Here is a 25,637-nt window from a genome sequence, read left to right on the forward strand (position 1 = left end):
TGCATGCAAATAATTGCTCGGTACAGAATGAATAGATTTTCTCCTGTGGTGCTTTTGTGTTTGTGTGATATCAGAAAAGAGTACGATCACAAGCAAGGTTCAAATTGACACGATCAAACCACTGAAATAAATATAATGTCCACACAATGTTTGCGTGGTGGAAAATTACACAGACCTGCAAAACAGCGTGCTAAATCATTGCAATTTTTCAGGGTTTTGCTCTCGCTCAGGTTTCGTGTGTGCGATCTGTGGAAAGCCTGTGATGTGACCCTGGATGTTATTGATTATTGGTGCACTCAGAAGCTAGAAGTCTCATGTGGTGAAAGACCAATGTAACGTTTCTAAAAGAAGCGATCGGCGGGTTTAAGTCATTATTTTATTGACGGGTGATTGTGAATGGAAAGCTCGTGCTGTGTAGTGAACAGAGCATATTAACCCCTTCACATGAAGTTAAAGTGTGCTATCAATCGTAACATTCTTTCTCCTCTCCATAATGTGACATCGCTCTGTTTGAGTGACTTGTGAACCTTATCAAGTTTACGTTCACTTTTGATTTCTTGATGTGCCAATCTTCTACGTTCTGTCTCTCAGGTCAGAGGTCATGCATCGCAGGCACACCACCCTACGAGAGAAGGGGCGTCGGCAAGCCATCCGAGGCCCCGCCTACATGTTCAATGAGCGCGGCACAAGCCTTACAGCAGAGGAGGAACGTTTCCTTGATGCTGCGGAGTACGGCAATATTCCTGTTGTCCGCAAGATGTTGGAGGAGTCCAAAACGCTCAACTTCAACTGCGTGGACTACATGGGCCAAAACGCATTGCAGCTCGCCGTTGGCAACGAGCACCTGGAAGTCACTGAGCTCCTTCTGAAGAAGGACGGAATGGCCCGCGTGGGAGACGCGCTCCTGTTGGCTATCAGCAAAGGCTACGTGCGAATCGTGGAGGCCATACTGGCCCACCCAGCGTTCGCTGGAGGTCTGAGGTTAACCCTGAGCCCGTTGGAGCAGGAGTTGAGGGATGACGACTTCTACGCCTACGACGAGGACGGAACGCGTTTTTCCCACGACGTGACCCCTGTGATCCTTGCTGCACACTGCCAGGAGTACGAGATCGTCCACATCTTGTTGATGAAGGGTGCCAGGATCGAACGGCCCCACGACTACTTCTGCAAGTGCTACGAGTGTACGGAGAAACAGAGACGAGACTCCTTCAGCCACTCCAGATCGCGCATGAACGCATACAAAGGGCTCGCAAGCGCCGCCTACCTGTCGCTCTCCAGCGAAGACCCCGTCCTCACCGCTTTAGAGCTCAGCAGCGAGCTTGCACGCCTGGCCAACATAGAGACAGAGTTTAAGGTAAAACACTGGTTCACACTAGGCATGGGCCAGTATGAGATTTTGACGGCACGATAAACTTATGTATTACAATTACAGCTTAAAAATGTGTTCTTTTAAAGGTCTAGGTAAAACACATTGAACTTAATATTTTTTATAAGCAACACAAAATATTTGGAACAGTATTAAGCATGTACAGTATGTCAGGTTAAATCACTGGTTCCCAAAGCTTTTGAAAGCATGTCACCCCTTTCTAGTCTTTTTTACACGCATTTCTAGTGATTTAACTTGCATGCATGAATGCATACACATTAAATGCACATGAGCAAACCAAAACTGTAAGCATAGACAAATAAATGCAAATAACCTGATGGATTCCAACACTTTCCATGCTCTGAAAAGCACCCAAATGACTCCAGTGGTTTTATTAAAGGACTTTTGATGCGAAGCAATACATTTGTGAGAGAACATCATTTATATTTTTAGTTTAACTAAAAGGAAACGGAAATAAATAGGGCTACACAACAATAACTTTACATCTCAATGGTTCATAAGCATCATGTGACAAAACAAGCATATGACAGCTAGTCACATGACACGCAAGAACCAATTACAGGTGTGCCACCGTATTTTTATTTAGTAATCAGATTTGCTTTGTTTCTGTTGTACTAAATGAACTCACAATATTTTGAAATGAAATACTACATGAAAAACTGTATATATTTAATTACAGAAGACAATTATTTACCCGCTGGAATCATTTGGATTACTTTTATGATGGACGTACTGTACAGTATGTGCTTTCTGGAGCTTTGCCATTTTAAATCCCATAAAGAACATAACATGACATCATTTTCATATAAAGTTATGTGTTTGTGCTCGGAAAGTCATATACAGCTGGAGCATAGTAAATCAATTATGAGAGAATTTTTATTTTGGGGTTTATAAGATTATGAGAAGTACAAACTGAACAGAGATACTGTGCAAGAAAAAAAATACATTTTATATTGTTTGAGGAAAGATAAGAAGAGCAATAAAGACACAATCACTGTAAACGCCTTATTAAACTGAGTCTCATCTTCCCAAATGACATTATAACAGCTATAATGCTTAAACTTTACACAAGACAATCATCTCTGACCGGATGAGAGCAATGTTAAACACGAGAGAGAGAGAGAGAGAGAGAGAGAGAGAGAGAGAGAGAGAGACCGTAAGAAAACGTGGTTAGAAAATTGATATCTGGGTTGATGTCCTTCACACTTCCAATGTTTTATAACCTAGTAAACTACGTAGGCAGCATATCAATGCATCATTGGTGATGTCTTTATTTGTGCTTAACAGAACAAAGACATTTATATAAATCTATATAAAAAAGTATCCATTTTACAATGAAGGGTCAATCTAATTGATATGAACTGTTTCTATTTATGTAATTGTATGTCTTGTTTGTCATAAATAGGTACAAATAAACATCTTTTTTACATTTTCTGTAACATCTACAGAAGAAACTCAAGCCTTTGGTACCGATGGTCTGGAACGGCTGAGCAGGTGTCCCCTTGTGTTGGTCAGGGCTCAGATGGTGACGTGTGCGTCTATCGCAGAAGTGTAAATTAAAGTGTTTCTCGCACAGGAGTGTGTTTCATTAACCACAGCTCGTCCCCCGAGAGCTTTCTCTCTCTCTCTCTCTCCCTTGTGTGTGTCCAGTGTTCAGTAAGCCGTCCACGCGTTTAAGCCGAGCGTCATCTGTTATCCAGCACACACTGCGCTCTAATGAGTGCAAGTCTAATCCATGTGACGGACGGGTTGTGTTCTGCTCTCGAGGGATCAGATCCGTCTCTGGCCTGAATCAATTCTCCAATGTCTCCTGAGGGTTTAGATTGGATTGTCTTTTTGCATACAGCGGTGTCCCAAAAGCTTCTGTTTCGCAAGTTTACATCTAAAGTGGCGCAGATAATTTAAGTGAACAAACTTTCGTTTAAATTGAGTTTATTTTAATGGCACTCTCGTGGACCCAGTCTGATGATGATATAGTGTTCTTCTATATCTACTATCGCTCTTTTATGACATATCGCTTTGGATAAAAGCGTCTGCTAAATGACTAACTGTTCTTCAATTACATCACTTCGTTCACAACACAAAGGTAATGGGTTTGCTCCCTACCGAGCACACAACTGATCAAACAACGTCAGAATGAATTCGTTGTGAGCCACAAAAAGGGATTTGTTTGGACCAGACTGTGTATTCTAATGCAGATGTTTAAAGTGGTCTTATTTAGTGGTCTAGACTTGACTGTTCACTAGTTTTTTAAGCCAGTGAGTCATATAGATAAACACAGCATGATGCTTTTGCTCATTTGGTTATAACAACTAACCACAGAAATAAATTAGAAGTTCAGAACGTCTTGTGTTCCCGCAGAAGAGTCTTGGATCTGTCACTGGAACAGACTGGATTCCGATTGCTTTGTCAAATCCAATTATTCTTTGCTTCTTTCCAAATGATGAACTCATGTAAACTCTGTCTGATTTTCAGCGGCGGTCAGATGCTGTCATGTCCTTGAGATAAATCTCACAAAAACACTTCATGTTTAAGAGCCAAATGAGTAAAGAGAGAGATTTTTCTGTTGAGGTGGCAGCTGACGACAATAGCGATGCTTTCATCGTCCTAAAACACGTCGTCAGCATCAGTGTTATTGTGTGTGCCTAATGACTCCATATGTCTCATGAACACTGTCGCCACCGGTGACGTCAGTGCTGGCGATGAGACGGATGCTGATGGAATTCTTCAATGGACCTTTTTAAGGAATTTTCATTAGCGCGCGAGGCAGAGCTCATGTTAAACAAGATCGACTGTCAGCGACACCAGCTGGGTTCCAGAGACGACGCTTTGTAATCCGCAAAAGAATGTTTGAAATGCTAACAACTATTCAGACAATTTAAACATTATTTTAAAGTCAGACGTAATGGATCGGAAAATGTTATCTTACATAACTCAAGAGATTTTATGGAGTTTCTTTGGATAAACACAAATTAAAACAAATAATTGTTTTCAGGAAGAGTATGTACTGTAGATTGTAGAGGTAAAATAATCTGGATTTGGGTGAATTTGATGAGAAAAGCTTTAGTTCGTTCACATTGAGATCTTCAATGATATTGACTTTTGATTGCAGACTTAACAAATCTGAGCTCAGTTTGACACTTTGACATCTCTTCTGAAACTGAGACATTTGTGAGATTTCTGATTTAGTTTTTCAGAAGACACATCGGAGACGCAGATGAGACTTAAACAAAGATTTCCATTTGCTCTCCATTTAATCTCATTGATGTCTAGGAGAAATGACAGTGACATAAAAAATCAGTAGCTCCAGTTCTGCTCGTTGCATTTGTCTGAATGAATCTTATTCATTTGATGTGATATGTTCCTGTTGCAGTGTAATAAACTATAATGAAACAGTTACTGTTATCGTACTATTACTTTATGTGGTACAGTGTAATTTACCATTCATAGAGGCTGAGATGGAAAATCCATATTAGAACACCAATTTTATTATAAGGGCCGATTACAAAGCATCTGTTGTGAACGTTTGTGGTTAAAGAGAATATTTGCATTATTATTATAGTCGACACCTCTTTCCGAAAAACACTGATAATTTATCTTATGGAAGCAAAACGTATTAACAGTGGCACAATTTCAATTGTAAAGGTGAAAAGTGAACAGTCATATTAGACAAAACATGCTATTAAGCATTTTTTAAATGACAGTGGAAGTCTTTTGGGAAAGGAACTTCATTCATTCTCAGCTTCTGTACTGTGTGGATGAACTTCTGGTTTCATTTGAATTCTTGTTATCTATGTTGGAACACTGTTGTGAAAAATTGTTTTTTAAGTGACTGAGATTATAAATGTGCAGCGATGGAAGAAATAATTGCGCTGATGTTGTGTAGATCTCTCTCAGTTTGTGTGTTTTTCCTTCTGAATGACTGATCTCTTCTCAGTTGTACATTGAAAAGGGCAAATCTGTAAGATCAGCAGTTATCGCTCATTTTGTGTGTGTGGATGTTCAAGGGAATGTTTGACGTGGAGCAATTCTTATCATTTGGCATTTCACATCCACTCTATCATCATTTGCAAACAGGCAGTAAGAAATAACAGAAGATATATTATCAAGTGACATCTACGTATAGAAACCATATACAGGAAACCACATAAAGAACCCCCCAGATTTGTGGGTCATTGTTTTGTTAGCGGTGCTGTACAGTTTAGTCACGCAATTTTGAACCAACCAGTTTTACAGGCAACTACAGAATGAGAATAATAAATGCGATACCTGCTTCCGAAAGTGCAAGGAAAGGGAAACCGGCAGTAAATGCTATTTCATCATATGCGTTAACACAAATGAGGTCGGACGCCTTTACACAGTCCGATAAAAACAATCTCAAATGGGTTGAGTTTGAAAAACGATTTGGAGCCTTGCAGACCTTCATCTCGAGATGCACACAAGTCTGCAGACGTTTGCAAAAACACACACACACACAGAAAGAGCTCTGAATGTTTACATCTCCACAGTTTAGATTGGAATCAAACGTACAAGATCCAATTGTGTTGTGGAGAAAAATTGCCTAAACCGTTTTAAAGTCAAGTGTGTGACGTGGTCTGCTATTGTCTAACACTTGTAACACTCCGTCCCTCTCCAGCTTGTTCACATTTGCATTCATTTTCAATTATTCAACAGCCTGGAATACATTTTTATAGATAGAATACAGTTTATATAGATATTATCATACCAGAGCACTCTCTCGTACTTCACCGATGCTCTTCTCTCCTGTCTTGAAATAGCCCAAACCATCATGACACACAGTATTCATATACTTCTGTTTTTGAATGCTGTGCTTTTTAAACTTTGAATAGTTTAACTTTAATGATTTTTTTTATACTGTATTACAGTCGACAGATACCTTGAGATGTATGCCACCCAATCAGATTGAAGCTTGTTGTGATGTTAAGTTTGTGAATCGATGCTTTTGCTTGACCATTCGACTGCGAGAGAAACGTCATATGCATAAAATATGTCACAATGGAGTGCTGGTATTGTACTTCTGTGTTTGTTCACTCAATAAGCTTGTTAACATCCATCAGTTTTTTTCCTCCGAAGAATATATGTCGATGCATTTGCAGGTCACTTTTATTTAAAGTCTTATTCGTTGGAAATGTATTCGTGTGTTCGTCTGCCATAAATCTGCACGTTTGACAGATTATATTGTGTTTCTGATCATCTTCACTTCCATCTACAAGGTGGATCTCAGATGGATCACTTCCACTTGAGACAGACAGGACGAGACTCGCAGAGATACTCTGATTATTCCTGAGGATGCTCTGGATCTCTGAACAGAATACGGTTGACATACACATGGCTGAATTGGATTGTTGGAAACACTGGCTTTTCACTGGCAGATAGACAGTTTATTATCCTCGAGAGCAATTCCGAGCCCTCAACAGCACATCTGTTTCAGCCTCCGATCTGTCAGTGTGAATAAAAAGCTTCACTCATCCAGTGAAAGGGCCCATGACATGAAATCAGATTGAATGGGATAAATAACAGTAATTGTTATCTGGACAGACAGACAGACAGATTCCTCAAGCTGCATTATTTTCAAGACTCTTTTTCTGACTTCGGTTGATGGTGTGTTCTGGAGATGTTCAATTCACCCGCCGTAACACAAGTTAACCCTTCTGTCATTGCTACTCATTTACTTTTCTGTCAATTGTAAATCAGACGTAACAATAGATCATTCTCTGGGCCGTCTGGACATTAATGAGACTGTGTAACTTAAATAGCAGAACGCCTTCTCTCTCCTGATGAAAACACTGTACCGTGTCCAAAATTCAGCTCTGTATATGTTGATCCCACATATACAAATGTCCTGTATCATCAGGATTATGATCCCTCTTGACCCTCGTTATACATCTCTCTCTCTCTCTCTCTCTCTCTCTCTCTCTCTCTCTCTCTCAGAACGACTACAGAAAGTTGTCGATGCAGTGTAAGGATTTTCTGGTGGGTGTTCTGGATCTCTGTCGCAACACAGAGGAAGTGGAGGCCATTCTGAACGGTGACGTGGATCAGAACCCCCCCACAGAACTGAGACCCTGCCTGACCCGAGTCAAACTCGCCATCAAATACGAAGTGAAAAAGGTGAACGCCCTGTGCCATCAATGCTTGTATTGTGAAATATACAATGAAGACTTTTTGCTCAACGCAGTTTCACGCCGAAGCGTGTAATAGACTGATTGTCCATTCGAGATACGTTACTCCTACATCACTCCCCTAGGTGTGAAAACCACGGATGTATGATGGTGGAGTATTTTTTGCAACAGGGGCCGTAATTTGCCATCATGACGTGTACAGGTGTGATTTTTTCATTTAAATAGACATGGTATGTTGTGTACGTTTATCACTTTGCGCGCACACCTAAGAAGCATTTTAGCACGGAACCCGACCCCACCTCTAAACATTTTGTATATTATATATTATTGTATATATAAGCTTTCCTATAGCTCAGTGGTTAGGGCATGGCGCTAGCTATGCCGAGGTCATGGGTTCGATCCCATAGATTGCACATACTCAAATACAAATGTTTAGTATCATGCAATGCTAGTAACTTTGGCATAAATGCTTATTATATTGTATAAAAACAGATGCTATTTATTCAAAAGTGTAATTATTTCTGGTGTTCTGGGGCCGAAGAACAGACCCAAAAGCGATCTCCAACTCCGTCTGCCTAGAAAACTCAGAATCGGTCGCTTACAATTTCAAGCTGCCGTAACGTTCGCTTAGGTTATGAAACGGCATTGGCTGTCCTGCTCCTAGTACGTCACGCTAAACTTGAGCGTATACGACAGAATGATTCGCCACTGTGTGCGTTCCTGGAGCGCGGTCGACGGTTATTAAAACGTACCGTGCTCGCAGAACAATATCGTATGGCTTTAGAAGACTCGGAATGCGATGCGACTTGTTCGTAATGTTTTTATATTGTTTAGGTGTGTGTTTCTAATAAAGGCCGTGGTTGACTATTATTTGCTTCTTGGGAAGGTTCAGGGTAGAAGTGATCTGAAATATCTATTATTTAATGTGTAAGTACCAAAAATGCCAAAATAGTTATAGGTTTAACATTGCACGTGCAAAGAACTAAGTGTGTCGTTTTCGTGACACTGACACACACTCAAGCGTGACACTGACACACATTGTCAAGTGGACCAGCTTGTCTATTACACGCTTTGCTGTGATGCCGGGTTGTTTTACTATGGTGGGTCATTCTTTTCACAAATAATTCAGAAAACCTGACATTGTTTATCCAACCCATTCAAGTTGTGACTAATCCAGTTGATAATGTTGGTGGAAAATGTCAGTATCAGAAACCTGCATACAATGTAATGAGGATTCTTTAGCTTTGGGTCGACGGCATGTTTGCTCATTTCTCCTGGACGGGGGTTCTCTTGCGTTCAGAGACAAACAGACAAGATGAAAATAAATGCAAACAGAAGAGCTAGAAAGTGTTGCCAGGGTGTTGTAATGCTGTTGCCATGATTTGAGTGTTTGTAAGCATGTTCGCTAGTGATTCCTAGTCTGTTTTGTTTAGTCGAGAGGATGAGAAAGAGAAAATAACTGGAAGGTACTGATGAAAAACCGAGAGAAAGAATGAGGGTAGAGAAACAAATAGAAGTAGAGGATGAGAGGATGGTGGACTGTGTCTCAGATTGTTGCTCACTCTTCTGCATCTAGACGCTCCATGTCCAGAACTATCTCGCTTTTACTACACAATGGAATCGATCCTGTGCTTTTCTCTGTCAGGACGAATTCAAGCGTAAGAAGCTCTCAGCATTATACCGCATGAGAAATTCCTCTCTTTTTATTTACTGCCGGTTTCTTCTCTCAACCCGAGAACAGGTGGAAAATATACAGTCAATGGTGTAGTTGTGTGAAGTTGAAGTGTTGCCATTCGGCAGGTAAAGCTGTAGACTGCTGCTTTGCTTTGTAAACTGTTGAGTTTCTCCATTATGAGTTGAAGAACGTTGTCATGAATGATGTAAAGGGGCTTTTATACTAGAAACCTCTAAGATTCTCAACCGTCTGATTCCGCAGTCTCTCTGAAAGCATCTCAGCAGTATCACAAGGTCTTACATTGTGAATTCTGCAGAAATGTATTCAGTCTCCAGGCTGTAGCGTGATGCTAATGTTTTATGTTTTTACTCGGGCCATCCTCACTTTTATAACGCCGGTTAATCCGCAAATTATTAACACTATTTCTATAGTGTTTTTCACAATACATTCTGTAACAATACAGCTTTAGCAAGAAAAGTGCTTTACAAAACTGTGAGTAAACCACAGAAAGTAAATAAAGAAACATTTGTGAAGATGTTCTCCTGCTGCATATTTAAACACATATATATATATATATATATATATATATATATACATGCTATTATTATTCAAATAGAGAAAACAATTTGGCAGGCATGCAGCAAATTGCCGGCTGCTGGATGAGAATTGATGGCAGATGGGACACAGGTGTGGGGCTGATGGACGCCAGATTTGGAACTAGACATTTCAGAAGCTAGAAAAAGTGAGAGATGGGCCATCCCGAGATGTGGAAACCCTCTAACTTTAAGTTAACCTGATTTCAGACTCGTTCTGTATAGTTTGTGCTTCAGAACCTTATATCACGTGGATTGTTGGGTTTAGGAGTGCACATTTTAAAATCCCGAAAATATAAACATTAGAAATTTGTGATAGTCTTCAGTTTCATCGTGTGGAGATCATGTCTTTGGTCTTGTTTTCACAGTGAAAAGAAAGTCATGAGTTTAAATAAGACGAGGAAATGAAGGCTGAAATGTTAAGTGTCCTACAATATCAAAGAGCAATAAAATGTTCCTGTGAGCAGTCAATATTATATTATTGATTCTGAAAATGATTTGTTATCAGTCTCATGTGTGGGTTTAAAAAGATCACGGCCTCATTAACCAATGAATGTGAGGCTAATGACTGCTGTCGCCCCCAGATTAATACAATCCCTGAGGAAACACAACTGTCAACGGTCATGTGATTCTGAATCAGTTTTAGATTGCTTGATCCAACTTTGATGTTTCTGTCAATAAGTGAAAGTCCATTAAGCAGAGCGTTCTACCTTAAAATGATCCACATTAAATCAATGATGCGCCATTTAAATGATATGCACATCAAACTGATTTAAATTCAGCTTTGAAAAAACTATGCAGATTCAAACACAAATTATGCATGAATACAAATGACCATAGAAATTACTGCTTTTCAAAGTTCGGCGCTAAAATTCGGACGTTTATTCAGATGAGTGTGCACACACACACACACACACACACACACACACACACACACAAAGACACACATGTATGTTGTATTATCTCTGTAGGGACAGTCCATATGCGTAATGAGTTATATACTGTATAAACTGTATATTTTATCCCCTCACTCAACCCCTAAAGTGCGTAGAAAACTTTTTGCATTTTTGTGCCCGTGGGACCTCACTTTTGTCCTACAGTGACACGGGTCCCCATGAGTTGGTGTGCATATAGGTTTAGGTCCCCACTAACATATAAAAAAACCAAGTCCACACACACACACACACACACACACACAAAGGCAGGTGAGCTGTTGATGGAAAGTGTGTGTGTGTGTATTGGCTTGAATCAATATCACATTTACTCTGTGGTCATCTTATGTCTTAATGTATCTTTCTGACACATACACGAGCGTCTCGTTGTCTTAATAGAGCCATAGCACAGAATCTCAGAAAGCCAGGAGCTGTTCCTCACGAATAAACATGCATGGAGAAGAATTTAAACTCCCGTATCGCCTGAATCTAAAGGTTGGTTTGACTTTTCTCATCATGAAAGAGAGTTTTCCTTTTTGGCCTTTACCCTAAAGAGCTGCTTACATATAGTTTAAATATTGAACATAATTATGCCTAAATATCTGAATATAAGTATTATATAATATACATAAGACGCACCCTTCCTTGAACCGCCACCTTAACGTGGTGGAGGGGTTTGAGTACCCGAGTGACCCTAGGAGCTATGTTGTCGGGGGCTATATGCCCCTGGTAGGGTCTCCCAAGGTAAGCAGGTCCTAGGCGACGAGTCAGACTAAGAGTGGTTCAAAAACCCCATATGATGAAAAAGAACTCAAGGACCGTGACGTCGCCCGGTATGGCGCAACCGGGGCACCACCCTGGAGCCAGGCCCGGGGTCGGTGCTCGTATGCGAGCGCCTGGTGGCCGGGCCTTTCCCCACAGGGTCCGGCCGGGCTCAGCCCGAAGGAGCGACGTGGGGCCGCCTTCCCGTGGGCTCACCACGTGCGGGAGGGACCATAGGGGGTCGGTGCGTAGTGGATCGGGGGGCAGTCGGAGGAGAGTGCCTCGACAGCCCGATCCCTGGACACGGAAGCTAGCTCTAGGGACGTGGAACGTCACCTCGCTGACGGGGAAGGAGCCTGAGATGGTGCGTGAGGTTGAGAGGTTCCGACTAGAGATAGTCGGGATCACCTCTACGCATGGCTTGGGCTCTGGAACCACACTCCTCGAGAGAGGATGGACACTTCATCACTCTGGAGTTGCCCATGGGGAGAGGCGGCGGGCTGGTGTGGGTCTGCTTATAGCCCCCCAGCTCTCCCGCCATGTGTTGGAGTTTACCCCGGTGAACGAGAGGGTCGTCTCCCTGCGCCTACGGGTCGGGGTTAGGTCTCTCACTGTTGTTTGTGCCTACGGGCCGAACGGCAGTGCAGAGTACCCGACCTTCTTGGAGTCTCTGGGAGGGGTGCTGGAAAGTACTCCGACTGGGGACTCCGTTGTCCTACTGGGGGACTTCAACGCCCATATCGGCAACGACGGTGACACCTGGAGGGGCGTGATTGGGAGGAACGGCCCCCCTGATCTGAACCCGAGCGGTGTTCAGTTATTGGACTTCTGTGCTAGTCACAGTTTGTCTATAACGAACACCATGTTCAAGCATAAGGGTGTCCATCAGTGCACGTGGCACCAGGACACCCTAGGCCGCAGGTCAATGATCGACTTTGTGGTCGTTTCATCTGACCTGCGACCATATGTTTTGGACACTCGGGTTAAGAGAGGGGCGGAGCTGTCAACTGATCACCACCTGGTGGTGAGTTGGATCCGATGGCAGGAGAGGAAGCTGGACAGACTCGGCAGACCCAAACGTACTGTAAGGGTCTGCTGGGAATGCCTGGCCGAGTCTCCTGTCAGAGAGATCTTTAACTCCCACCTCCGGCAGAGCTTCAACCAGATCCCGAGGGAGGCTGGAGACATTGAGTCCGAGTGGACCATGTTCTCCGCCTCCATTGTCGAAGCGGCCACTCGGAGCTGTGGCCGTAAGGTCTCCGGTGCCTGTCGAGGCGGGAATCCCCGAACCCGGTGGTGGACACCGGAAGTAATGGAAACCGTAAAGCTGAAGAAGGAGTCTTATCGGGCCTGGTTGGCTTGTGGAAGACCTAGGACACGCTGGTGGGACTATGTCTCCTGGCTGGCCTGGGAACGCCTCGGTGTCCCCCCGGAAGAGCTGGAGGAAGTGTCTAGGGTGAGGGATGTCTGGGCATCTCTGCTTAGACTGCTGCCCCCGCGACCCGGCCCCGGATAAGCGGTAGAAAATGAATGAATGAACATAAGACGCAAACAATTAAATGTCACATAATAAACATAAATAAATACTATGAAGTATTATTTGACCATATATTGAAAGATACTTAAAATAGGATGTATAGATTGCATTAATTGAAATAAATATACTTGTGTTGACTTTGTAATTTAATAAAAGAATTTGAAATCAACATTTTTGATGAATAACTTTTAACGTTCGATGTGTTGTGTTCACATTTGAATCATTTTGACTGAATTCCAGGGATTTTTTCTCCCACAATCCTTGCAGATTTCATGTTGTTCTGCATGTTGCTCTGTCACAGATTGGCCGCTGTGTTATTAATTGTCATATTCTTCCTTTCTCGGTTCGCGTGTTTCAGTTTGTGGCTCATCCAAACTGCCAGCAGCAGCTCCTGACCATCTGGTATGAGAATCTGCCGGGTCTGAGACAGCAGTCAACAGGAGTGAAGTGTCTGATGGTTCTGGGTGTCACCGTCGGACTGCCCTTCCTCGCGCTGGCTTACTGGATCATGCCCTGTAGCAAGGTACCACAAAAACACACCTGTGTCCCGTGAGCTGGGAGGAAGATTGCATGAACTAAAATCTTCTCTGAGCTTTTATAAACAGACCACATCACAAACTTTAAAAGCATTTTGTTATCTTCATAAACACGGCAAGCATTTTCCACATGTTAGTCAAGTGTTCCTGCATTAAAAACTGAATTTAGGTATATGCAAGGTCTGTGTTTATATGCACTTCAACACATTCATTTTCTATGGAGAAATATCAACTGAGATCACACACGCCGGGTAGCTTTGGTGAAGGGATTGGATTGAAATCCATTTGGAGCTGGTCAAGTTGAAAAAGAGAAAGCGAGAGAAAGACGACAAGTGTTTAATTGTCATTATCTGTGTTCCAAAATCCGTCATAATGAGGATAACATTTAAAGGTTCATTTCCAACACGTTATTATTAAATAATGATGCTGCTTTATAAGATCGCTTCGTAAATCGACACGTTCAGCAACAAGTCGTTTGAATGTCACATTAAAGGGAAAATGCTGGATGACATCAGACAAGCACTTCCAGAATACACGAGTTGAACATGATTTTGGATCAAGAAAGATTTAAAGATGAACGTGACTTTACAAGAGATAGTAATTCAATTATAAATGGAATTTATTTGAGAGTTTATTGAGAGTCCAAGTCTCACTTACTGTAAAGATGTCAATTGTAAAACCATTAGAGAGAGAGATGATGCAGATGAATGCAACTCTGATAATGAAGGTATTGTGATGGTGTGTGTGTGTGTGTGTGCGTGTGCGTGTGCGTGTGCGTGTCTGTGTGTGTGAGACACTTCTCATCTCGGTTGAGAAAAGCGGACTTGACTGATTACAAATAGATTTTGGACAAGCCATCTAATGCCCTTTCTGAGAACACAATACACTTCCGTAAACCCTATTTTGACTGATATGACAATGATAGAAACTTCACTGCGGTTATCGATTTACAGTGTGTATTTAGATATGAGCTGCACTGAAAAATGTAATATACAGCCGTGAAAATAATAAGTTGTTATTTACTATTTATAAGTACAATGATCATTTTTGTTTCTTTCTGTGAACTAGTGACATCATTTTCACAAAATGTAAAATGGTGAAAATATAAATAATTTTAAATACTGCAAAGAAAGTTTATATTCATAAACAATGCAATACTAGTGTATTTACATGCATTTTAGGTAATGTGGTTCAGGAAAAAAATCATTTTTTTTGCATACTGTACAATAATTGATATGAAACATTTCAATGTCTCTCTCACACACAGCTGGGGCAGATATTACGGAGTCCCTTCATGAAATTTGTAGCCCACGCCATCTCTTTCACCATCTTCTTGAGTCTGCTGGTTCTGAACGCATCGGACCGTTTCGACGGGGTAAAGAACCTCCCAAATGAGACCATAACAGACCACCCGAGACAGGTGTTCCGCGTCAAGACCACCCAGTTCTCCTGGACAGAGCTGCTCATCATGAAATGGGTTCTAGGTAAGAAATGATGGATGATGGTTATACTGTGTCGTCTTTTACAGGTAACGGAAGGCAACACGATGCTCATGTAGTGCATACTATTAGTGTACTGTACTGTACGTGACTTTGTTGAATATCTTTTTAATATCTTTTATGTTTGTATGAACGTAAATTGCATGTCCCAGTTTGTTTATAGATTAATGATCATTTATTGACTGACATGATGTCAGGAAGTATTCAAACCGCACAAGCAAACATTCATATTCACACACATCAATCTCTCTCATCCTCTGGGACTGCAATGTAAACCTTCCGTGTGTGTGTTTCAGGAATGATTTGGTCCGAGTGTAAGGAGATCTGGATGGACGGTCCGCGCGAGTACGTCATGCACCTGTGGAACGTTCTGGATTTTGGGATGCTGTCTATCTTCGCTGCCTCATTCACCGCTCGCCTCATGGCGTTCCTCAAAGCGTCGAAAGCTCAGCTCTATGTTGACCTGCACTTTCCCAACGACAACATCTGCAACGCATCACTTCCTGCGGACATCGCCTACTTCACATATGGTGTGTAAGTGCATGCAGTTGAGAAAGCTGCAGAAAGTGAAACGCTTACCATATTTTCACCCATAACACCATGTGTTGTGTTCAACTGAATCATTAGAACCGTGTTTGAGAAACTGTAAGCATGTTTTCATCAGCTGAATTCTGACATCACGCTTTCTCGTGAGGACTCTTTCTGACAGATATTCTGTAATAAATCTTCTGCATCTGTGGTTAAGAGGATTTTCAGCACTAGTAAACATATCACTGCATAGAGCAGCGTACTTTTAACGCATGAAACAGCATGCAGGGTGCAATGAAAAATGCAATATGTTATAACAAAAAGATACGGTTTGAATCTCCACATTCTGCAGATACAAACATGTACACATGATGTCTACTGTAGTTATGTACTTCACATTTTTCTCATGATGTGCTCTTAGAAAATGTGCATACTGTAGAAAGTATACATACTGCATACTATGGTAGTGTGCCATGCTGGGTTGCCAAGTCTGCATAACGAAAGCAGCCCAATTGCCAACGAAACCCTAACCAAAATAACTCATAATATGCCATTCTCATGACTTAAATGCATTTTACAGTGGCTGTTGTGCGTTAAACACAATTTCTTTCTTAAAATTCATAAATCGGTTTTGATAAAATATCAAATAATTAATCAAATGAATTATCTTACCTTTAAGGGACACCCAACAATGAAAATTCTGTCATCATTTCCTCACCCTCAGGTTGTTTCATATACATTTCTTCATTCTCCTGAAAACAAAGGAAGATTTTGGAAGAATGTGAGTAAATAAACAGATCTCTTCCCCCCTTTACTGCCACAGCATGAGATGAGATCGGTGGTTACTGACACTCTTCCAAATATCTTCCCGTGTGTTTAGCACAACAATCTGAGGTTAAATAAATGATGACAGGATTTTTATTTTGGGATGAATTTTCCCTGAAAGATTGACAGCTGATGAAGAAAATATCCTCTTCATTTTTGCAGGAAAACTGGCAACCCAGTTTGATTCATTACAAAGAGCAGAGATGTGCTGGTGTGTTATCAATGCTGCCATCTGCTGGTGTGAAACTGATATCACAGCCTGTGAACCCTGTGAAGAATCAAATGTGTGTGTTACATTTGGTTTGATCTTCACTGAGAATCTTCGAAGAATCCTCTGCTTCGGCTTTATTCTTCTGAGTCTCCTTCGAAGGTCAAATCCTCAACATACGTTACTTTACCATTCCTTTCAATCCAAATCAAACTCACAACACGATGAGAAGTTTGGTGTCTTGTTTTTAAGAAGTTCTTCTGTTTATTCACTCACAAAATGCACTGTGGTGTCACCCTGTTTCTGGAAATGTGGTACCAAACAATGCGACCATTCAACAGTGATGGTATCAGTAGGTTTTCAAATGTACGAGATGTTTACATGATACTCCAATGCTTTGTAAGTTTTATGTTGTATTGCTACTCGCTCTCTCTCTCTTTCAGCGAGGATCAGGTGGAGACCATCAGACCCTCAGATCATCTCAGAGGGTCTGTACGCTATCGCGGTGGTCCTGAGCTTCTCTCGAATCGCTTACATCCTCCCAGCCAACGAGAGCTTCGGTCCGCTCCAGATCTCACTGGGCCGAACGGTCAAGGACATCTTTAAATTCATGGTCATCTTCATCATGGTTTTCGTGGCCTTCATGTTCGGCATGTTTAACCTGTACTCATATTACCTGGGGGCCAAATATAATCCCGCCTTTACCACGTGAGTGACACATACACAGAAATGTCCTTGTTGGTTATTTAAATGTACAGTGAGACACTTAAAACCCTGTTTTGATTGGTTGAGCATTTCAAGTGTCAGAATATTACATCATTCATGACTGTACTGTTTTACTTTTGACAGCTAGTAGAATCTCTCTCTCTCTCTCTCTCTCTCTCTCTCTCTCGTGTCACATGACTTTGTTTTGGAGTAAGATCTGATCTGTATTCTGCTTATAGACCCGTAAGGCGTTTTAGAGAATAGCTCGTCTGCAATCTTTTCCAGATCACTGTGCAAATGGATTTTTTCAAGTTCTGGACAGCTAACTTTGAAGTAGATCCCTGTGGTCAGTCGTCATTTAAAATCAACCTTATGCGACCGTCCTCGCGAGGGCTCTTCTCCACATCATCTGGTTTCATTGTCTTTCATTTAAAAAATCCAGACGCCTCATAAAGCGCACAGAACTGCTCCACATTCTGGAAAAACATATAAATGTTCACAAAAATCCTTAAAACCAAGTCACATTTGGATTCAGACATTCTGTTATCGAACAGACGTAGATGTAACATCCGGTATGGGAATGTGGAGCGGTAAAACGATTGTGGATTCGTCCTAATTGCGGTTTGTTGTGTCTGCACTGGTGGTTTGGTCGCTGTAGGAGGGAATTTAGCATGATTAAAGTGATGCATCGGCGGCCATCGGCCCGTAACGGCCCACAGAAACCCTGTTAGCGTCGCCATGGTTATTCTCCTCCGTGATGCTTCTAAATGGAGAGTCGAGGCGGGGGGGAGTGACAGCGTCCCATCGATGTATGTCGGCCTGTCAGGGGGGCGCGAGAGATGGGGCGTCGATTGTAATAATTTGCTGTGCGTCACAGAAGCGTCCTGCGGAGATGGAGACTGTTTTCAGCCGCAGAGCAGATTTTAATCAGCAAACTGCCTCTGAGGCATTTGACAGCGGGATTTAATCGGAAACAGCAAAGGTTAACTTTGTTTGAGCTGAACTTTAATGTGGATGGATGGGCGAGACTTGCGTTTTGTATCGCCTACCGCCGGACAGAGAGCCTGTCCAAAACGACACTGGCATATATCAAAGCTCACGGGAGACCTGATGGTTAAACCGGGTGAATCTCGCAGGTGGTTTCTGTGTCGTCATAGAACTTTTTAATCGAGTTTCTTTATTTTTTAGTGCTAATTTCATGTGTTTGATCTGAAGTTGTGACTAAAAAGCATGTTGAAAGCAGTGAACATCACATCCAAGGCAGAACTTGAATATATCCATCAGGAATTGGTTAGGACGTGAAAGGGGGAGGCAGATGACATCACCCGTTTCACAGGAAGATTTTCATGAAGACAAGTATGTTTTTAAATAGCATGCATCAGTGAGATGTTCACAGTAACACCAGAAGGATGGATAAAGTATATCGGGTTTATTTCGATTTAATTTAGACATAATTGATTTCAGTTTAAGGAAACTTAAGCTTTAATATTACTGTGTTTGTGTACATGCTTGCGTGCACATGTTCTTCTTTGTCTGTCCTTGTTGGTTTGGTTAGGGGAAGAGGGTCCGAATGAAACAGTAAAAGACACCAAAACAACTTGTGTGTTTGTAAATAAATGTCCCTTCTTTCACTAGAGGGCAGTGTTGGCTATGGTCAGTATTAGCTCAAAGTGACACGGTGTACTATCAGCTGGACACTGAACAGTGAGCTTTGATGCCAGTGTCGTTCTGGTCAACTTTTCACTTCCAGCTTCTTTAACTTTATGAAAGACAAAAACTAACGTGAAAGTTTATAAGCGAAGATAACAGTAAATATTATAGCGAATATAAACTATAATATTTAGTTGTATAGCCACAGTTACGGGAACCGTGCATCACATCTGTTGCATGGAGTCGACCAACTTCTGGCACCTGTGGGCAGGCATTTCCTCTTTGGCATTAATGTATGTACTGAGGGGTCGCAGTAAAACAAAACTATGTATTAGAAACATCTCCATATCATGATGCTTGTCTTCACAGTGTGCTGTGGCTTGAATTCAATGTTTGGGGGTCATCTGACAAACTGTCTGCGATCCCTAGACCCAAAATTCAATTAAATTCAATTTTATTTATATAGCGCTTTTCACAATTTGCATTGTTCCAAAGCAGCTTTACAGGGGAAAATAAGAAAAACACAAAAAAGGTCAAACACAGTACATGAATAGTTTAACTTGTTATATAAACACCTAGTTAATAATATCTAATGTCAGAATGAACAATCTTGCTTTCATCAGTCCACAAAATATTGAGGCATTTCTCTTTAGGCCATTCGATGTGTTCTTTGGCAAATTGCAGCCTCTCTTTTTTTCATTGAATGGTTTTGATTGCTTTTGTAATGGCATCTAATCTCACACTAATATTTATTAAGTTAAAAGGTTCAAAAATGGATTAAGAAAGAGAATACGAAGGTATGGAAATGAAACAGCAGCTTTTGAATGACTCACTAGTTGTATTATTTTGAATGTTCTCTGTATAATGTGATTTGCATGTTAATAAAAGCTAGTTGCTTATGGCAATAATATACGTGCTGTATGCATAATAACATAAAGCTTGGGTGATCGAGAGAAAGACTAAACCAGATCTGATAGAGATATGAGACAATGCGGCGCCTTTGCGAAACAGAGCGACTTCAATTAAAAGATTGAAAACATTACGCAATATTAACTTAGAATGAAGACAATGAAAAAGGTTTTAATATGTAATTATTTTTCATTATAGTTAAGTTCTAAGAGAACAGAAGACCTTGGAAAGAGGTCAACAGAGAAAAGAGAAATCAAAAGAATCTTTATAAAAAAAATTTTCATCATAAAAAGATTGCGCGTGTGTGCGTGTGTCATGTGTGCTTAACATATAAGCACACACACACAACAATTTAATGATCATTTGTTTGTATGGACAGGCACATGTTTGAGGGAACTGGGAAACATCTTGACTCTTTCCATTGACGTTCGACTTTAAAAAACAACATAGAAAACACATCCATTATTTAACAGCTCCAGTGTTCACTTGAGTCACTCTTGACTTGATTCATTGAATGATTCATCGTCTTCCGTCTGGAGTCAAACAGCTCATGAATGAAACTTTCACTCAAGCTCAGGTGCACAAAGCATTCAGATAATCCTGCTATATGTAAATGCACTAAAGTTTCCTTTATTATTACCGAGTGTTATTTCTCAAAGGAAGCGCTTTTACTGTTTAAGAGATGTGATGTCGTTCTCAGTGTTTCTCCTAAAATTGCTTTGAATAAGTAGGACTAATGGTACATTTATTGAAATTCATAGGGAATGATTTCAGATTTTGTTCACGCGTTTGTGTCTGTTGTGTTCACAGGGTTGAGGAGAGTTTTAAGACTCTTTTCTGGTCTATATTTGGTCTGTCTGAGGTGATTTCTGTGGTTCTGAAGTACGATCATAAGTTCATAGAGAACATTGGTTACGTGCTGTATGGGGTTTATAATGTCACGATGGTGGTGGTTCTGCTCAACATGCTAATCGCCATGATAAACAACTCCTACCAGGAGATCGAGGTATGATCGAGGTTCTCAATAACTAAACTGTCTGTAGGAGTTCACAAATCAGATCGTAGCTCTTTCTCTCTCTCTCTCTCTGTAGGAAGACGCTGATGTCGAATGGAAGTTTGCTCGTGCTAAACTCTGGCTGTCGTATTTCGATGAGGGACGGACTCTTCCTGCGCCGTTTAATCTGGTGCCCAGCCCGAAATCGTTCTACTACCTGATCGTCCGGGTCAAGTGCTGCCTCCTGAGGCTTTGCAAGTGCAAAAGTCATCGTCATGTCAACGAGCAGGAGATGGGGACGCTCAATTCACGTCTGAAAGTAAGAGACTAAGTCCCAATTCACTCACTTCTGTTACGTCTCCATATTCAATGGAGAGCAAATGGAAAGTATTGCTTGCGTCTCATCTGCATCTAAGACGTGAGAAGAAGAGTCAGAAATGTCACAAATGTGTCTGTCATTAGAGATTGAGAAGAGATGTCAACGATGTGTCAAACTGAGCTCAGATTGGTCGAGTCTGCCATCAAAAGTCAATATAAGTTAAGATCTTAATATCGACCAAAATCCAGATTATTTGACCTCTACAATTACACTCTCATTTGTTTCTGGGACGTTTGTACGTCTTGATACAGACCTGCTTGTTTTGTGCTGTCCGTTTTATTCACTTTTTGTTTTATACCCTAAAAAGTATCAAAAGAGCTTGTGCTGGTTAACTCGGCCTCATGCAGATCTGACGGTGTGATGTCTTGGTTTGCAGTTTTTGTATGAAGCAGATTCACAGACGCGCTTCAGACCGACAGAAGGACTTTGATTGAGATCATTGAAACTTCAAATGACACTTAGACTCAATCAAGTGTCATTTAAAACGTATTTTCTTCCATCAGTCGTCGCGTCTGCGGAACAAGACTTATCTAAGAGCGCAATTTACAAAGCCGAATGCGGAGCAGCATTCCTAATGTAGGATCGGAGGAGATTTGTAGAGTAGAACAACAAACGTGATCCACAAATGTGCGTGTCTGCTCATATAAAACACTTCTGCAAACAAGCAACGAATGTTAAATCATTTACCTTTCAAAACAAGTCAAAGCATCACGAGTTGTCTCGCTCTGAGAACTGTTGTAGAATTTCGTAAATGTAAAGTTATTCATTTCAATAAATGTATTTTAAAATGTATTTATGTACATTTATATTTGAATTTTTTTTATTTTTTAGTATGGTCATCATCGAACAAATATAAGGAGCAGAGAGGACAACACCATAAAGAAACCCATTAAAAAACCCACACGCCATCAGGTGACAGATTAACAAATGCATTGAAAAAATCTTCATGCAATATCTCATTCTTTCTCAATATCTCCTCAAATGTTTGTGTGTGTGTTTGTGTTTCTCTCTCTCTGAGTAACAGAAGATAATGAAGCGTTTAATTAAGCGCTATGTTCTGAAGGCTCAAGTCGACAGAGAGAATGATGAAGTTAATGAAGGTAAAATCTCATTGTTACATCGTTTTACTCTCACAGATTGAAGTGGCATATTGTGTCCCGTTCGTCCTTGTGTGTAACAGCATGTGGTTTACCAACACAAGCACCATTAATCTCGACGGTTGTGTGTTGAAGGTGAACTGAAGGAAATAAAGCAGGACATCTCCAGTCTGCGATACGAACTTCTAGAAGAGAAATCTCAGGCCACTGGAGAACTGGCTGACCTCATTCAACAACTCAGCGATAAGTTCGGCAAAAATGCCAAAAAGCAGCCTTGAGAGAGTGAGGGGGCGCTGGGGGGTCACAGCGGCCACAAAACACATTTGGACACTTGAAAATACCTGAATGTCAATGCGTTAGACAAAATATCAAAGCGGGCGACGTTTTGGACAAAGCTCGAGCACAAACTGTTAAAACTGGAGTATTGTGATACTTTAAAACTTTCTTTCCGACATGAATATTAAATGAGGTACCGGGGTGATTTATGATCGGTTCCATGTTTCTGTTCTGTTAACACGCACCGTTTCACACTGAATTACTTGCAGTGCAGAGTTAACCCTGAAGTTAACCCCAAAGTGGTTCTAACTCATAACCCCGGGTTAAATACTGTGCTAATCCTATTTGTAATTATAAGATGGCTTTAGGCGGAATTAAAAGCAGGGTTTTAAAAAAAGATAGCCATGTCGTGAAACATGTTTAGTGATTGTGATGATCTGGTCGTTCTTCGGGGACACCTTGAGGAGAACAACATCCGTGGGACCGCTTGTGGAAAACGACAGAATGGATTAGAAAAGCGAAGTTTGTTTTGGGAGACACTCCTACAGCTTTTGTTTTCAGATTCCTTTTGCTCTGGTATAAATCCATGTGTCGGCATGAGATCTAATGTGGTGACATTCAGACATTCTTTCCAGTGGTTTCAGCATAACAGCAAAAAAACACAGTAGTGTGGTAGACTTACGTAAAACTATAAAGTTTGAGTTTTCCAACACGATCTCACGGCAAAAACTTAACTTTTACTATGCGGCTAATTTGGGTTTATTCGCATGAATCCGTACGATCACCTTCGTACATTTGAGTACGACTTGCTTTCGCGCCAGTGACGTCAGGTTTAGGGGCGGGGCTTCAGGATTGCTTTTATGCGAGTATATGTATGGCGTACGGATTCATTCGAATAAGCATCCTCGTAAAATAGTTAGGAGTTATCTGAGATGTCTTGTAAGGAGCAGAGAGGTGGTGAAAACACTGTGTATTGTGTCTATTTGAAGTATTGACTAAAACAGTGTGAAGGTACATAAACCAAAAGGTACTTTAAACTGGTACATAAAACAATGTAAAGGCACATAAAGCAGATTTCCTCTTCACAGGCTTTCTAATTAACACACAACACCTTACACACATTACAGTACTTTTGTGCTTTTATCACAGAGTGTTTGAAAGTCATATGTTTGCCGAATATTTATATGTGTGTGTGAGAGATTTTATGTACATTATATACTTTTAAGAGTTATGCAGTATGATATTCATTTGTATTTCCCTAGCAGTACTTTTATGACATCCATTATGTTAAGAAAGCATATTTTTCACTTCTACAACGAATCAAATGATTGAGAAACATATATCGTGTTATTTATAACTGAAATTAAAAGATTGAATGTTCGACTCAATTATTTGTACTTTATATCTGCTGTTTTATTTCAATATGAGAAGTGCGCCAAGCAACCAGATGTTCAGAAAGCGTATTTACTTCACAAAAACCTTATCAAACTTAATGTACGTGTGTGCTTTTGCTACTAAAATGCAAAACATAAATGTAAGATTTGAACATGTGCTCAGTTTTAATCTGTACGTTGCCTTAACCGGGTACGCATGTTTTTTTAATGCCAACATGGGAAATGTGGAAAGACTGCAGCCTCAAAACTGAATCTTCTCCATGGATGTAATTGGCACGCTGTGCAATGGGAAATTTCGCAAGAGAAATGTACGAAAATTGAAACGTTAAATTTCCCATAGTGCATGTCATATTGAGTCCAAAACCCTATAAAGCGCAAATCAAAACCTGCGTACACACCAAAATACATCTTGATTAGACAAACAAGCAGTATAGACAGACAAATACAGTTAGATTATCCCAGTCGAATGTGACATGAAAGATGAAAATCACACAAATGTGTTCCAGGGGTCGGTGTTATTATTCTGTTAGATATGTTTCGCAGTGACATGATCCGACAACTTTCATTATGGCTGGATGGCTAAGGTTGTCTTCACGGTATCATCACCATTCCATTAGTGTCACAGCTCAACATACACCAGACCATTATACAATATTTGCCATGCGAGGAGACGCGGTGTTCAAGACGACGTTTGCTTGACACCTACGACAGGTATTTTATCACACTGTCAGGTCGCTCATGCCGGAATATATTTGTTCTGGGCCTGGTGGGTGTACGGATGACAACAAGCGAATAGTCCAAGCGCTGACAGTTGCCGTGGCATCAACAGCCCCAAATCGGGCTGATGGTGACCAGGATGAAGAAATCAAGACGTCGCTTTGTTTGTCTGACATGATGTGGCACTTTAATATGAGAAGGGTCGGAGAGGAGATATGATTCAGCGTGACTGAAATGATGTTGTGACTGTCAAAGGCGAAGGATGCTTTACAGCATCTCTCTGATGGCTCCATTACTCTGCCAGTCTACACGTCTAATGTAGTGAAATATAACACGGCATTGTTCGCAAAAATACTTAATTTGAGCTGGTTACACACTTCATTCAAATGTGATTTATAAATATATAGTCTTAGATTTTAGAAATTAAAAGAAGAAAATTAGAAAATACTTACAAAAGTAATTTCAGACATTTCTGCATTCATCTGCAGGTCAATAGATTTGCAAGGTCAGGTTATTTTTTTCAATTGACGCAACATTCAAATGTTATACTTTCTCATTGTTTAGAAATAAGATATTGAAAAAGCTCTCGGACAGTGATGATGTCACTATAATTCAATCGCATCTGTTCTGCATTCTTACAATTATTAAAATACTGCTGTTTCAGGAAATCTGTTTCTTCTCTGATTGTGTATCCCGTGATGGCATCGTCCTCTGCTGTTGTCGTTCTGTTCACACACCGTGTGTGCTGTGAACCCACAATGACATTCACTAGTGCAAGACTGAACATCTGCTGGTACAGGACACACACACACGCAGACACAGACGTCCTCTACAAGTAAGTCATAGTTATTGAAATGATGAAACAATGGCTCGTTCCACTTATTTAAACAA

The 25,637-nt window shown here is 40.9% G+C and overlaps 1 protein-coding gene across 2 annotated transcripts; it reads left to right on the plus strand.

The window, feature by feature from the left end:
* Positions 1–601: 601 nt before the first annotated feature.
* Positions 602–24,021, plus strand: trpc7b (transient receptor potential cation channel, subfamily C, member 7b; the record flags this gene model as incomplete). Of its 2 annotated transcripts, XM_079479347.1 has the most annotated exons (11): positions 602–1,354; positions 7,340–7,519; positions 13,388–13,552; positions 14,833–15,049; positions 15,361–15,594; positions 17,069–17,333; positions 20,700–20,895; positions 20,981–21,202; positions 22,094–22,174; positions 22,287–22,362; positions 22,495–24,021. In XM_079479347.1, the coding sequence occupies 11 exons, from the start codon at positions 602–604 to the stop codon at positions 22,635–22,637; spliced, it is 2,532 nt and encodes an 843-aa protein (XP_079335473.1). In that variant the 3' UTR covers positions 22,638–24,021. The 2 variants fall into 2 exon arrangements, with proteins under 2 accessions (XP_079335473.1, XP_079335474.1); XM_079479348.1 differs by lacking the exon at positions 22,094–22,174 and having other exon boundaries at positions 22,495–24,017.
* Positions 24,022–25,637: the final 1,616 nt, after the last annotated feature.

The sequence above is a fragment of the Barbatula barbatula genome (genome assembly GCF_947034865.1).
Source record: "Barbatula barbatula genome assembly, chromosome: 18".
NCBI classification, from domain to species: domain Eukaryota; kingdom Metazoa; phylum Chordata; class Actinopteri; order Cypriniformes; family Nemacheilidae; genus Barbatula; species Barbatula barbatula.